The sequence below is a fragment of the Carya illinoinensis genome, chromosome 13, assembly GCF_018687715.1.
Source record: "Carya illinoinensis cultivar Pawnee chromosome 13, C.illinoinensisPawnee_v1, whole genome shotgun sequence".
Classification (NCBI taxonomy): Eukaryota; Viridiplantae; Streptophyta; class Magnoliopsida; order Fagales; family Juglandaceae; genus Carya; species Carya illinoinensis.
In genome coordinates, this window is record NC_056764.1 from 21,324,875 (window position 1) to 21,341,498 (window position 16,624).

The 16,624-nt window shown below is 33.7% G+C and overlaps 1 protein-coding gene across 1 annotated transcript; it reads left to right on the plus strand.

Moving 5' to 3' along the window:
• The first annotated feature begins 7,855 nt into the window (after positions 1-7,855).
• On the plus strand, positions 7,856-12,221 carry LOC122292730 (E3 ubiquitin-protein ligase RZFP34). The gene is made up of 13 exons (XM_043101216.1): positions 7,856-8,265; positions 8,352-8,509; positions 8,687-8,774; positions 8,916-8,975; positions 10,312-10,344; positions 10,440-10,517; positions 10,701-10,744; positions 10,855-10,895; positions 10,973-11,055; positions 11,138-11,229; positions 11,465-11,534; positions 11,637-11,678; positions 11,766-12,221. The coding sequence occupies exons 2-13, from the start codon at positions 8,406-8,408 to the stop codon at positions 11,931-11,933; spliced, it is 903 nt and encodes a 300-aa protein (XP_042957150.1). The 5' UTR covers positions 7,856-8,265; positions 8,352-8,405; the 3' UTR covers positions 11,934-12,221.
• Positions 12,222-16,624: the final 4,403 nt, after the last annotated feature.

Below are 16,624 nucleotides of genomic sequence, written 5' to 3' on the forward strand. Positions count from 1 at the left end.
GCTCTAGGAGCTTGTTTAAGTCCATATAGTGCTTTTGTGAGTTTGAAAACATGATTTGGGGAAATATGATTTTCAAAACCTGGAGGTTGCTCAACATATACCTCTTTATTTATAAAACCATTTAAGAAAGCACTTTTAACATCCATTTGAAAAAGTTTGAAATCTTTATAACAAGCATATGCAAGTAGCATTCGAATAGCTTCTAATCTTGCGACAGGTGCATATGTCTCATCATAATCGATTCCTTCTTCTTGATTAAAACCTTAGGCTACAAGTCGAGCCTTATTTCTAGTAATGACTCCAGACTCATCTTTCTTATTTCTAAAAACCCATTTTGTTCCAATAATAGTATGATTTTTGGGTCTAGGAACAAGTGTCCAAACATCATTTCTTTCAAATTGATTCAACTCTTCTTGCATAGCTAGAATCCAAGATTCATCAAGAAGTGCGTCATCAATATTTTTGGGTTCAATTTGAGATAGAAAAGCAGTATGATTACAAATATTTTTAAGAGATGATCGAGTACTTACACCTTGTGAAGGTTCTCCCAAAATTTGTTCCACTGGATGATCTTTCACAAATTTCCACTGTTTGGTTGCATCTTGTATTAAATTTTGATGATCTTTCCTGATGGCTCCATGTTGAACTTCCTCTATTGCTTTCTCTTTGTTGAGATTGAGACTTTCTGTGTTATTTATACCTTCTGTTTCTTCATCAATAGATTTCTTGGAGAGTGGAGAATTAGATTCATCAAATACTACATGCATAGATTCTTGTACAGTCAAAGTCTTTTTGTTGAATACTCTATAAGCTTTACTATTAGTAGAATACCCGAGAAAAATACCTTCATCAGATTTTGCATCAAACTTGCCTAAATTATCTCTGTCATTCAAAATAAAACATTTGCATCCAAATACATGAAAGTATCCAATGTTGGGCTTTTTCTCATTCCAAAGCTCATAGGGGTTTTATCTAACTTAGACATTAACATAACTCTATTTATAATATAACATGCAGTACTTACCGCTTCGGCCCAAAAATAACTAGGCAAGTTATTCTCATTGAGCATTGTTCTTGCCATTTCTTGAAGAGATCTATTTTTTCTCTCTACTACCCCATTTTGTTGAGGAGTTCGAGGAGCAGAAAAATTATGTACAAAACCGTTTTCATCACAAAATGTTTCAATATTTTTATTAACAAACTCTTTTCCCCTATCACTTCCGATACTTGAAATAGTATAGCGCTTTTCATTTTGAATTCTCTTGCATAACTTGGTAAAGGCATTATGTGCCTCATCTTTATGAGCAAGAAAGATGACCCAAGTATATCTAGAGAAATCATCAACAATAACAAATGCATAATATTTTCCTCCTAGACTTGCAACTCTATTTGGTCCAAAAAGATCCATGTGTATCAGTTGCAATGGTCTAGTAGTGGAAATATGTTTCTTAGTTTTAAAAGAAGTTTTTGTTTGTTTACCAAATTGACATGCATCACAAATTTTGTCTTTAAGAAAATATGTTTTTGGTAAACCTCTCACAAGATCATTTTTTGAAAGTTTGGAAATAAGTTCCATGTTGGCATGACCTAGTCTTCTATGTCATAACCAACTAGTTTCATTTTGAGCTGACAGGCAAATAGCATCTTGTGAGGTAATTTCTTCAAAATCAATTGTATAAACATTATTGTTTCTAAAAGCAATAAAACAAATATTATAATCATGATCATTCAAAATAATGCATTTATCCATTTTAAAAGTAACTGTAAATCCTTTATCACATAATTGACTTATGCTCAAAAGATTATATTTTAAACCTTCAACAAGTAGAACATCTTCAATTATGAGAGAAGATTCATTACCAATTTTACCTATTCCCACGATCTTCCCTTTCGAGTTGTTTCCAAATGTCACGTGTCCTTCTTCTTTAGATCTAAGATCAAAGAACTTAGTCTTGTCTCCCGTCATGTGTCTTGAACATCCACTATCTAAAAACCACTTATTTTTGCTTGTGGATGACTTCATGCATACCTATAAAAACAATTAAAATGATTTTTCTTGGTACCCAAGTTCTTTGGGTCCTTTATTTATTAGTATTAGAAGAAACAAGATTTTTAGGTACCCATATGGCCCTAATAGTCATTGTATGATTTCTTCTAATAGGACAAGTATGATAATTATGACCATTTCTATTACAAAAATTACAAATAGCATGTGACATATATGAAAAACTTGAATGATTATAATAATATCCTTTTTTGACAAAATTATTTTTATGAAAAGAATTTTGAATATTAGTCTTTGAGGTAGAATGATTATCAAAGAAATTTTTATAAGGTTTGTATTTTTGTTTTGGCATATATCCCAAACCTGCCTTGTCAAAAACACATCTTTGACTACCAAGAAGTTTTTCAAAATTTCTTTTTCCATTCGTAAAGTTTTCAACAATATTTTCTAAATCGGTTTTCTTCTTATTCAATTCAAGATTTTCATCTTTCAAAATGATACTTTCTTTTCTTAAAATTTCAATTTCGTTTGTTAAAGAAGAATTTTTCTTTTTCAAAGCAGTATACTTGATACCCAATTTTTCAAATTCCTCATAAATCTCTTCTAAAACATTTTGCAATTCTTCATATGAAGGATTTTCAATATTATCAAGATTTGTTACCTCAATGTCATCTTTAGCCATAAGACAAAGATTTGCTGATTCTTCATTGCTTGCTTCACTATCTGAGCTACTTGAATCATCATCCCATGTAGCTTTCATTGCTTTCTTGCCCTTGTTTCGATCTTTCTTTAGCAGAGGACAATCTGGCTTGATATGACCAGGTTTATTGCATTTATAACAAATTAAAGTATCGTTTTTACCTGAATCTTTCTTGGAAAACTTTTTGAAAGATTTCCTCGGATGAGTTCTATTTTTCTTCAAGAACCTCTGAATTCTTCTTGTTATCATCGCAACTTCTTCATCTTTATCGTCATTTTCCTCATCTTCATCACTTTCACTTTCATGAGGAACAGCTTTAAGTGCTAAGCTCTTCTTTGGCTTTCCTTCTTCTTCTCCTTTTTTCAATGTGTACTCATGGGTGATAAGTGACCCGATGAGTTCATTGACTTCGAGCTTCTTGAGGTCTCTAGCTTCAAGAATCGCTGTAACTTTTGATTCCCAACGTTTTAGTAAAGAGTTGAGAATTTTTCTTACTATCTCCACCTTGGAATAAACTTTGCCAAGAGCTGTCAAGCTGTTTATGATGTTAGTAAAACGAGTGTGCATACTAGAAATAGATTCATCATCATTCATCTTAAACATTTCATATTCATGAGTAAGAATATAAATTTTTGATTCCTTTACTTGCGAAGTTCCTTCATAAGTTACTTCCAAGTTATCCCAAATTTCCTTTGCCGTTGCGCAATTCATTATTCTATTAAACTCATTTCTATTAAGAGCATTATATAATAAATTCATAGCAGTTAAATTTAAAGTATAAAGTCTATCGTCTTCACGATCAAACTCTTCTTCTTCCTTTTTGACCTTTACTCCATCAACCACTTTTGTTGGAATATAAGGTCCATTTACAATACATTTCCAGATTTCTCTACCTTGAGCTTGAAGAAATATTCTCATTCTAACTTTCCAGAATGAGTAATTATCTCCACAAAAGAGTGGAGGCCGACTGCTAGATTGACCTTCACCAAATGAAGCTGCAATGTTAGCCATAAGATCTTAACTCAAAAGATAGTTAATCTTATAATAGAGCTTTTAGCTCTGATACCAATTGTTGCCCAGATGACTAACACAAGAGGGGGGGTGAATTGAGTTGTATTAAAAAAAATAACAGTTATAAATCAAATATATAATATAAAATATAAACAAAATATGAAATAACAATAAATATAAAGAGTAAGGGTAAGAGAGAAGCAAACTCAGTATGTTAACGAGGTTCGGCCCCACTGCCTACGTCCTCGCCTCAAGCTACCCCTTGAGGATTCCCAAATTCACTATTCAACTTCCTTCAGGTGGAGATAGAAACCTATTACACCTTTGAACAACACCGCTACAAAGGATCCGTGTAGAACACCCTCTATACTTGCAATCACCTTACACGTGGTGATTCAACTATTCCCCGTGTAGAATACTTTCTACACACACAAGGGTTATACACACCCTTTTTCTGATACAAAAGCTGATAGTGGGTAGGTTATCAGAAAACACTCCTCAACGAGTGAAATAAGAACAATACAGCGCAAACTATATCTCTCAAAATGAACAAGGATTAAGGCTCAATGTTTAGAGAAGAGAGAATGAAAGCTTTGAATGAATGTTGTATGCTCTTGGTGTTGTAAATGTGAAGCTCTCAATTGATCTATTTATAGGCATATGAGACTTCATATTCAAATTTAAAAAGATTCACATGTCAAAGACAACATCATTCACTTTTTCAAAAAATTCAAATAAAAGGTTCTTCTTTTTCAATTGTCAAAGACAACATCATTCATTTTTTCAAAGAATTCAAATAAAAGGTTCTTCTTTTTCAATTGTCAAAGACAACATCATTCACTTTTTCAAAAAAATCAAACCTAATCTTTTACTTTTGGCATATGACAAAATGAGCACACTTTCATTTTCAAAAAATTCAAACCTAATCTTTTACTTTTTGTATAAGTCTAAAAAAGCATCAACCACTTTTGAAAATATTCAAATAAAACATGCACATGTGAAAGATGACAATCAATCATCTTTAATATTTTCAAAGTTTAACCCTTTAATCAAGGCATGCACATGCAAAAGATGACAATCAATCATCTTTCAAAATTTTCAAATTTAATTTTCAAAAATATTCATGCACATGTGGAAAATGTATTTTAATGCTTTATGATAAAATATTAATTTTGAGCATTAATCCTAATTTCGAATTTTGAAGAGATTTACAACATTACTCTATAATTTTAATGTGAACTTGTTCCCTTCTTGCTCATGCTTATTTCCTTGATGTGCTTGACTCCATTGTATAGACAACTTGAGCTTGAGACTTCTTTATTCTTTGAATTCATTTGTTATCATCAAAATCCATGTGTAAATATATAATTATACAAAACTTGAAATCTTGGGTTCAACAGCTTCCATGAAAACTCAATTCCCTTATGAGTGAAAGCTACGAAAATCAAAGAAGAAAAGGGAAAACAAAAAACAAAAGAAAAAAAACACCCGGTTTTGATCTGGAACTTGGATTTCCGAATTGTAAAAACCTGAATTAATCTGGATTTCATACCAGGTCATAAACCGGGTATATCTGGGCTGGAACCCGAGTTCGGTTGAACACCCGTAACGTAAATGTCTTGTAATCGTTTTAAAAAAGAGTATGGTCTATTATTAAAAAATTATTATTTTTCATGTAAATTTTATGTTATTTACTTTCTTAAAATGATTACGTGATAGATATGCAATTTATAATTTTAAATATCTTTTTTAAAAAAGTAAATACGGTGTTGAATCATTTAGAGCATGCCCAGATACGATGGAACCGATAAGAAGAAATATCCTATTAAAGTTAAAATAAAATCGATTAAATCGATCTAAGAGCATTCACAATGTCTCTTGTATAATATAAAAAATGTAAAATATTTAGATAATTGTTCATAAAATGAACTCCATTAGATTATGTATAAGAGTTTGTAAAATACAAATTGTTATAGTAATCCGCTACATTTAGTGGGTACTGTTCATCATTTAAATAATTTTTTAATTATTTATACTTCATTTATTCCATCATTTCCTTTTACATTTTCAATACAAATTCTTTTTATGATTATGATTTAAAATAGCTCAATTTTATTTTTTTCTAAAAAATATCTTGGAAATATTATTTATCTATTTTTTCATATTTGATTTTATTTTAAATTCTTATTTAATTTATATAATTTTATTTTTTGCGTATAGGACTGAATTATATTACATTATTTATAATAATATATTGTAAATATAAAAAATTATATGGATGTTATAAATTTATTGGTAGAAAGGAAATGTTTTAAAAAAATATTATTTAAATAATATAAAAAAATATAGATAAATTAATTTATGGTAAATTAGAAAAGTGAGTATATAAAATAAAAAAATGAATTTTGATAATATATTATTTTAAAAGATAAGTAGAGAATCATTGAAAGTGCTCTAAGATTTCGAATTGAATTTGAAAAAATCGGAGGCATCGAAGTGGGCTGAACCGATAAAGCTCAAAATTCTCAAAATTGGCAACTCGCAAGTACGTGACTTGTATAGTTGTGGCTGCTCCTATCCTAAACATTGAAAAAGTGCAATTGTCACTCATAAAAAGAGTCAAAAAGCGAGGTGTTTGCAGTTATGACCAGTCATTAATTGACACGTTTTACAGAAGGGTAGGCTGCAAGGACAAGACCAAATTGGGGACAGGAACAGCATCGTAGGTTGAAGGAGACGTGGTGGGCCCCAGTCCTCGTCAGCTTCTACCCAGATCCTATCCACTTATCTTTGTGTCCTTTCACCGGCTCTGCCACCTGATTAGTTTCAAAACAAGCTATACATTCCATATCCTGTGGGCAGAGGCTGGCGAGGCACGATTATCCTAAATGTTAAATTCATTTTCTATTTAGTTATTAAATTATAAAATATCATTATAATAAATTAGTTAAAATTTAAATATTTAGACTTTATTTATAGTAAATATCAAAATTATTTTTAAATTTATTTGCTACTGAAATTTCATCAAATATTTATTTCATCTTTTATTTATCTCTCTTCATCATTCCATTTATCATTTCACTCATCATTTATTTGTAATTCCTTTCAATGAGGTAATATTATAATCTTTATAATAGGTGCCTCTAATTTTATAGTGTTCAATTAAAATAATTGACAATTCAAAATCAAGCGTTTGAGGCCTTGTTTGATTAGTCAAAACTAAAATTTTCATCTCAACTCATCAATACATATTTTTTAAATTTCAATACAAAATATAATAAACAATCTAACTTTTTCAAATCTCAATACAAAATTAATATTCAAAAATTATATTATAATAATATTTTATTTGTTATTATTTAAAACGTATTATCTTATCTCATCTCATCTGTGTAATTAAGCGGGGCCTCTAAATGATTGTGGGCGCGAATTTAAAAGAAGTTAATAAACCAAACTGTGGTTAGCGAATTTATTAGTTTAGAGCTAAATAAGTAATGATGAGTTATTGCATGTTCGGTTTATCAAAACATCTTATTTCATTTTAATTCATTATTATAATTTTTATAAATTTTCATATAAATATAATAAACAATTCAACTTTTTTTAAATTTAAAAACAAAAATAACATTTAAAATAATATTTTATTTAATTTTTAACAAAATATCTCATCTTTTCTGTATAACTAAATGGGACGCACAACTCTATTATTGTAAATTTTAAAATAGTGTTCCACTCATATAAAAATAATTTTATAAATTAATATAATTTAATTTATTAATTAGATCTATTATATAATAAAAATAATATTATAAAATAATACACAATTATACTTATAACTAAAATTTTATAAAATTTAATATTTACTAATTTTTTTTAAAAATAATTACACGAACTCTATCTATTTTAAAATTATAAATATCATTTTTATTCATTTTAAATTTGAAGCATCTTCTAAATTATTACAATAAAAATTAAATAAAATAAAAAAAGTCCAAATTAAAAGTGGTCAGCGAAGTAATGTACTGTTGACAGTTCACCATGAGTTGGAAAAGAAGCCTTTCTATTATTATATTCCAACGCAGTCAATTATTTCGTCAAAGATATTGATAGCATTTGGTCAGTTCTGGCCTCTGGGCGCGTCTGTGTCTATGCGGGCGTTTTGCAGTTCTCTAGGATGAACAAATCAAATCTGAACCGTTCGTCTTCTTCGAGAAACGGTTTATCTTAAAACGATCCCATATGAATCACACGAGTCCTACGTAACACGCACGCGCATGAATATGAAGTCCGTGCCGTGTAAAAGTCCCATCTTCCATTTTTGACGAGTAGGAAGATTTTTTTACAGAGAGAGACGGTTCAGTTCGGATTCTAACTTCTTGGGAATTAACAAAAAAAAAAAAAAAAGTCGGCTCTTCCTCCTGTTTATCCACAGGCATTAGCAAAGACATATAAACAGAACCTTCGTATTGTTCTCGTGCTGTTTTAGCTGGGTCTCCTAAAACGTCTGTAATTTCTGGCGTTGGGAAAAGCGATACATTGTGTTTTGAAGGTGGGATTTTTCCGCTCTGAGTTTTTGTTATGCTGTGTTTTGTTCTTTGAGTTGTAATCTTAATGTTAGTTTTTTTTTTTTTTCAGATAATTCATTGAGTTGCTTTTTGAATCATCTGCGGGTTCAGAGATATAGAAAGAATGGAGAGCGAAACCGAGGCTTCATTGTCTTCTCAAAGTTCTGCAATTTCTGAACTTAGTGATGAAGATGTGTCTGTGTTGGAAAACGGATCTGGGAATTACGGGTATGCCTTATTTTTCTTCTGTTGATAGCATCTTTGTTTATTATTATTATTACTATTATTATTATTATTATTATTATTATTTATGGTTGTTCTGTAAAGCTCACTTTTGGATTTGGGCCTCTTTGCTTTTGACAATCCAGTGATTCAAAATTTCGGTTTCTTTGTGTTTGCGGGCAGGTGCTCTCATTACAGGAGGAGATGCAAGATCAGAGCGCCTTGTTGCAATGAGATTTTCGATTGCAGGCATTGCCATAATGAAGCAAAGGTTTGCACTTATATTTATACATCTAATCCTTTCTTAGTTCTGTTTTTCTCTCTCTTTGCTTCTGTTCTTGATAATAACTTCTACATTCTTGCTCCAATGTTTATTCTTCCTCAATTTTTCTTTTTTTTTGTACATGAGCAGAATTCCATAGAAACCGATCCTCTTGATCAACATGATCTTCCACGCCATGAAGTAGAACAGGTTGGTATATTTTCTTCTTTTTTTTCTTCAGTTCACGAATTTCAAGTGGGCTGAAAGGTGTCTGTGCTTTTGGAAATTATTATAGATTTATACTTTTTTCCCGATGGATAGATACATTAGGATGCCGTCTCTCCGTGTTATAATGCATGACAAAAGCTGTTGTACTCTTATTCATTTGTTATTGCTACGTTCTTCGACAAGCGGACTGCATGTGTTGGTATGTCTCTGGTTCTGATACCATAGTTGGTCTTGCCCTATGCTTAGCCCAGTGAAGGAATCATGGCAAAAATTAAAAGTAAGGAGAAGAATGCTAGCTTTTGCTAATAGAGGATTGATGTCAGTCACACTTTGTTAAAACTCTTTTTCTTTTCTTTTCTCTCTTAGAAAGAGAACTGTTGCCAATCTGGGGATTGTGGACTCTGAGTTATTAAGATGGAGGAAGTTACAAATTCAGGGTTTGATTATGTGCGAGAGGTTTTAAGGTCGGCTAACTGATGGCTGAATTCGCTATTGTTGGCTTTCTTGCCTCTTTCACCACACCCATGTTGATGTTGGATTTGGTGCCAATATTCATCTCTAATTACTTTTGGTGCATTATTTCCAAACTTTTGAGCTGTTCTTCAATTCTAGAAAATGATATTTTTAAAGCGTTTTTAAGTCTAAGGATGATAGTAATTTGAATCTTATTGCATAGACAAACAAATGCAATATGTATGTGTGCGTGTGTACTCATAGAAGTAAAGCATCACTCTGCATTTGACCATTACCATTGCCAGAAACAGAAAATTAAAGGAGGGATGGGATTTTATTTGGCAATTGGTTGTCACGTTGACACTCTGTGCTTGCTCTTTGCATTTCATGTCTCTTGAGAGCAATATAGTTTATGCAAAAACCAAAATATTTGCTTTTAGGATGATACTTTGGTTGTTTCAAGGTTTTTCTTTTCTTTGACCCTTAGGTAAATAAATGGATATCTTGGGATGATGAAAAGACAAACTGCTCCTGAAATGACTCGTACTGATAAGAAAAGCAGGAAAGAATGAAAAAACCTTGGCATTTATTTTATAGGGCTTGACCTATAAAAAATAAAATAAAATTATTTTATAGGGTTTGATTTTGGTGGTCATAAAATTGGTGTTCTTTTATTGGTCTCTTGTATTTGTCTCTAGTTCTTCACTAGGTGAACAGGTGCCTTCTCTTCTATACATCCTATGTACTTGGGCTATGCGTATTCTCAACTTTATCAATAAAACTTCTTTTACCTATGAAAAAATGTAGTATGTTATCTTACTTTCTCCACTTCTCTAATTTGTCAAAGTTTTGTTCTGACTTACAGGTCATCTGCTCCCTATGTGGTACAGAACAAGATGTAACTTCCCTAAATACTACACTTTTAAAAAATTTAGTGCCAATTTTGGAGATTTTTTTTTTAATGTTGATCATATTGTTTTGTACTATAATCAGGTTCAGCAGTATTGCACAAGTTGTGGCGTTTGTATGGGAAAGTATTTCTGTACAACATGCAAGTTTTTTGATGATGATGTAAGTTCCAGAGTTTCGAGCCTGATCCATTGGAAAAAGATGAAGATTTCTCTTTCTCTTCATTTTAATTTTTGGATAAAAAAGATGAAGATGGTTCCCAATGCACCTTTTGTTGGTTATTTTTTGTATGCTGGTTCGCAAAGTTCATTTTTAACTTATACAACCAATTTGTTCCTCTTTCAGACTTCAAAGAACCAATTCCACTGTGATGAATGTGGAATCTGCAGGTTAATTTTATAATTCATCTCTTTCTTATCACTTCATTAATTCCTTAATTATTAGAGGGTTTTATATGCTTTCATTTCCTAAGTCTTTGCTTGTTAATTTATTTTTACAGAATTGGAGGCAAGGAAAATTTCTTCCACTGCAATAAATGTGGTGAGGGGTTGCCTAATTCTTGACCATTAGCTGAACATCTTCTTCTACTCCTCCTTATCTTGCAATTTTTTCCTCAGAATGTTGCTACTCTAAGTCAATGGAAGATGGACATCAGTGTGTTGAAAGAGCAATGCACCACAATTGCCCTGTTTGCTTTGAGGTATTATAAAGTACTGATATTTGATATAAAATGATATATATATATATAATCAGTGAGATGAGTGCCACTATTTTGTTTGCAGTTTCTGTTTGATTCAATGAAAGCGATTACTGTCTTGCCATGTGGACACACAATACATGATGAATGTATGGAAGAGATGATGCAACATTTCCGGTGAGCATTTGTTTCTTATTCACTTGCATGTCCATTGTGTTGTGCATGCAAACCGTGCAATATTATAACAGCAATAATAAAATTAGACTTCTAATTCTCGAAGTCTGCACAATCTTCCTCTTTTCTATAATCTCAAACTTATTTATATTTTTTATTCTTGCTTCGGCATGCCTATTGTTTTTCAACTCTTAGGGCGAATTTTCAGTTAGGGAGAACCAATTCCTTCATCTTGCAGGTACTCATGCCCCATCTGCTCAAAGTCCATCGGTGATATGTCTGGTGCATGGGCAAAGCTTGATGAAGTGGTAAATGGATGCCTCCACTCTTTTCTTTTCCTGGAAATTGACCTTATACTAATAGTATTGTTCTTCATGCCCTGACATGCTTTTACTTAACTTCATATGCAGATTGCCTCAACTCCAATGCCTGAAATATACTTGAATAAGATGGTAAGTAACTAAGCCTAGCATGAAGACCTTTGATTCTTTAATGGCAAATGGTTGCACATATCTCTGATCGAGATTTCATATGCTCAGGTCTGGATTCTCTGCAATGATTGTGGAGCAAATTCTAACGTTCAATTTCACGTTATGGCGCATAAATGCCCAAGCTGCAAGTCTTACAATACAAGACAGATACAAGGAGAACAAACTGCACCGTGTGCATCGAGGGTGGCCGAGACAATGAGCTGTCACACTGGTTGATCGAGAGGCTTTTAGATTAACCAACCATTCGTCTTTCCAGGGGAAGCCACCTTTTGTTAGAAATGTTTTGTCTAATGTTCAATCATATATACAAACATTATACAATTTATACTTGAAAAAAAAATGTTTGTATAATGTTCAATCAGTAATGGGCTCATGGTTTACTTTTCCAAAACAAAAGAAAGGAAAAGAAAGGGTTCATGATTTAACGTGCCGATTGGGTTCAATGTAAAGCTTGTCTGGGCTATTTTCAATCATAAATGTCATCATTCTTTCCATATTCTGTAACATCACCGTATTTTTGCCTACGAATGATAGGAGGCACAGCCTTCAGTACCGGATTCTAACTACCATTCCTTCCTAAAATGAAATCTGCTGGAAATTGTACCTGCAATATCAGTCGACTAATTTTCTGTGCTCAAGTTTTAAAGCTCTGCACAGATTTATCATTTGTTGGTTGATTGGTCGCAGCCACCTGAACACTTTCTTCTGATCAGTACTTCGATCTCTGATAAAGTTCCATTCTTTTAGTAAGCCGTTCATTCTCTTGATTCAGACTCTGGTTGATTGCCTCAAACCACTACTTCCAATGCATCTCTTTCGATTATTGCTTCGGTATTTCCCATTTAGTCCGCTAATTTGCAGGCAACCTCAGCAGCACCCAGCCCCGCTTCATGAGAGTGTTGCTTTTTTCAATAAAAACTACAACTAGAGGTGATGAATTTTGCACCATTTCTTCTGAATATGATCTCTTCTGCACACAGCAGCAACTATTGAGTGGCCCCATCTTACGGCAGCATCGAAATTTATCTTCCATGAGTCCATTCTTTGGGGTTTCCAGCCAATGTCTTTCTCTAATTCCTCCTCATTCCAAGGTAGTTGGTGATCTGTCAGTTTATTCCTTTTGTAATACCTGAGTCCTATTAGGGAGATTTTTATGTCATTTTGTTATTGTGCATATTAGATTAATATACATATTAGTGCACAATTGTGCTTACAATTAGATTTTTCCTTTATTATTTCTTTTGAGTTAAATATTCTTTTATACATTTTAAAATGAAGATTTTAATTATTATATTTTTAAAATAAGTATGCTTTAGTGATTTTTATTTTAAATGGAATTTATTAAAATAAATGAAGGGTATGATTTTGGGATTTTACAATATTTTCCTTTAGCTTTCTATTTTGTTTATTTCAGCAAGATGCCCCAATCAATCTCAACCCTTGGATTGTTACGTGAAAAAGTGTCTCCTATTTTAATCTCAACCATCCATTTCTTTACTTGTGATGGAAGAAGAGCCAAAAGACAAAAACACTCTTACCCCTCCTACACGTCGATTACCAAGAGAGAAAAGGATTAAAAATCCTCCTAAGTCCCTCACTCTACCCGTTGACCCCTTGAGCAAGGAAGAGAGTAGACTCTTCTTCAAGCTCCAACCCTAACCGATTGCTACCTCCATCCACATTTCTTTTTCTTCTCATCTTCATGACCTTGGCGGCGTAATCCTAGAATGGAGAAGAAGATGAGTCGAAGATGGGGGGTTTTGTTCTCAAACTGAAGTGTGCGTGTGAAGTAAAGTGAAGCTTTAAGTGGGAAGTGGGAACGGCGTTGTGTGGAAGTGTGTTAGGGACCCCAATCTTGTCCCTAAAAATTAAGTCCACGAGCTCACCTTAATGATGTTGGTGACCGAGTGATCTTGCCAACTTGCTTGGCCTTTACACAGGGAAGGTGTTTGGGAGATGGAATGTTGGAGATGATGATGGAGTAGTGCGGTAATCTAAGTGATGATTCGGTGTGTTTGATGCAATGTGGAACGACTTGATGGTTGCCCTTGATATTGGTGCCACTTGGATGATGCTTAGGGTGAGTATGGTGAAGTGTAGCTAGGGTTTTGGATGGTGGCTAAGGGAGATTATGAAATTGGGAATTGATGGATTAGGGTTGGAGTGTAGGATAGATTGCTCATTGACTTTAGGGATTGGCAAGGTAAGATGAAGAAGGTAGGATTTGGATATGGTTAGAGGATTAGGTTGGATAGTGTTTGAATGAGTCTAGAGTTGTTCCTAGAGTTTAGGGATCTGGAAATGGATATGGAAGGTTTGCAAGATGGAGGGAATCTTTGATGGATGAGGGGAATTTGAATTTGGATTAGGATGGCAAGTCAATAGTTGACTAGTGAGATTTTAGGAAGAATGATTTAAGGGATTGAATGTGATTATCAATTCCTTAAATTATGAGATTTGAAATGGGAGGGAGTCAAGACTCCTAGAAGGAAAGATTTTGTGGAGGGAAGGAATTATGGAAAGTGGCAAACACTTTAGTGGTTGAGAATGAGAGTATGGAAGGATCAAATGAGCAATGGAAGCATGAACACCAAGAACAAAATAATGAACATTCAAGAACAAAGTAAAATGCTTAAGAACTTGAATGAACAAAAGGTAACAAATCAACTAATGATTCACGGATTGCACAATAGTTGAAATAAACCTCATGAATTGATAACTTGATAAAAACAAATAAAACAACAACTTGAATTCACGAATTGCATCAAGTTGCAAGATTAAGATAAATGAATCACACCTATTCATGAATTGCAATGTGTGATCCTCTCTTTGGGATTCACGAATTACATCCAAAAAGCCCAAGTGCCTAGCATCGATTATTGATCTCCTAAACAAAATAATTCTCCTGTAGGGAATTTGCCAAAAGATATGAAAGAAAAGACTAAGGGTCCTATTTATAAAAGTTACAACTTGAAAACCCCCAAAAGGCCCCTTGAAAATAAATAAAAATAAAAATAAAATAAATAAAAAGGAAATAACATAGTAGCATGGGTCAAGTTGGTCTTGGCATGCATGAGCCCATGGTGGGCTAGGATGGCGCATGGTGGCCTTCGGTCTGGTCCATGGATAGATGGCAAAACATGGATTGCTGATGGACATGGCACCAAGGGCTCGCTGGTGGGCATGGCATGATTCCATGCAAGGCCTGCTCATGGTGAGCCATGTGTGAGTGCTGCCTAGCCTAAGCTGGTGGCCTGGGCGTTGGATCTGCATGGCATGGGCTGGAGCCATGAGCTGGATGGCATGCCTGGTGGGCATGCCACTGACCTAGCCTGCAAGGCATGGGCTGGAGCCGTGTCTAGATGGCATGCCTGCGAAGGCATGCCACTAACTTGGCTGGTGTGTGGTGTGGGGCGCATGCAAGGGTGCGCGCAAAGGAGTTGTTCGTGGTGGAAGTCTAGCCCAACTAACAATTCTAACTTTGTGCAAATGCCAGAAGTTAAAGAAGATATTCTCCAAATGAATTATTGAACAACTATTACGGCAACTAAATTGTACGTAAGAGAAATATTTTTATAAAAACAAATTACATCTACCTGGCTACCCCAATGGTAGGAATATCGATTTGGATACGTATTTGGAGGCATCATATATGCTAGGTAGTATGTATTTTTGGGACCAAAATATCCCTATCATATATACCTAGCTACCCCAATAGTATGAATATCGATTTGGATATGTATTTGGAGGCATCGTATATGCTAGGCAGTATGTATTTTTGGGACTAAAATATTCCTATCATATACAAATAAATAATATATTAAGTAGTTAGAAATATCAGACACAATGACAGAGATAATAGCATATCCAAATTACAAACGTTTATCATACCTCGATTGGCGAAATCACTGTAGAAGGCTGGGGTGGCATTCTATCGTCCTCTGTGCCTTCCATCTTGTAATATTCTTCTCTAACCTTACAATATTTACAACTAACATCATAGTGCCATTGCTCACATGGAGAAAATTTGTTATCAAAATAGCATAGCCTATATATATGTATATAAATTTATTTAACATTTTTTTAAGCAAGCTTCATATATAAGTTTAACAATTGTTAAAGACCCAACCATTGATCCAAAAGCTCTAGGACTATTGGATACTAATTTGGTTAAACCTTTAACTTTCAATATCATAATATTCCACCACGCTTCCGAATCCAAGGTCCACGACGGCACACTCTATCAACACTAACTCGATGGTACCCCTTTTTCCTTTGGGCGGCTTTACTCATCTATCAGCATTCAATAACTTAACACTATGCTTATACAAAGTATCAAGACATTTTAATCCAGCCTATAGGTCGCCCCTTTGTGACTTGAACCCTAGACGTGGTCACTGCTCTGATACCAATTGTTATAAACCCACTAGGTAGAACTCACCCTTGAAAAGCAGCTTACAGGGAATAGTGCCTAGGGGCTTATAAATCACCAACCAATTCCTTACTTAGTCGATGTGGGATTATAACAACCACACTCTACAACCGATGTCCACGGCGGTCTTGTTGCTCACACGGGCTGGCTGTGCGCTAGGTCTTTCCTAGCCCCGGACAAACACTGCTATGCCGGCATCACCCCCCATTCCGCACGATTGCAACCGTAGCAACATGGCCTTAGAACTGTGAGTCAGCTCTGATACCATTTGTTATAAACCCACTAGGTAGAACTCACACTTGAAAACTGGCTTACAAGGGAAGGGTGCCTAGGAGCTTATAAACCATCAACCAATCTCATACTTAGTCAATGTGGGATCGTAACAACAAACACATAAAGAGAATTAATTACTTAATTTGTTATCAAAGTACTAATGTTCAACAACATAACTAAGCTAATTATATCAAGGAGCTAG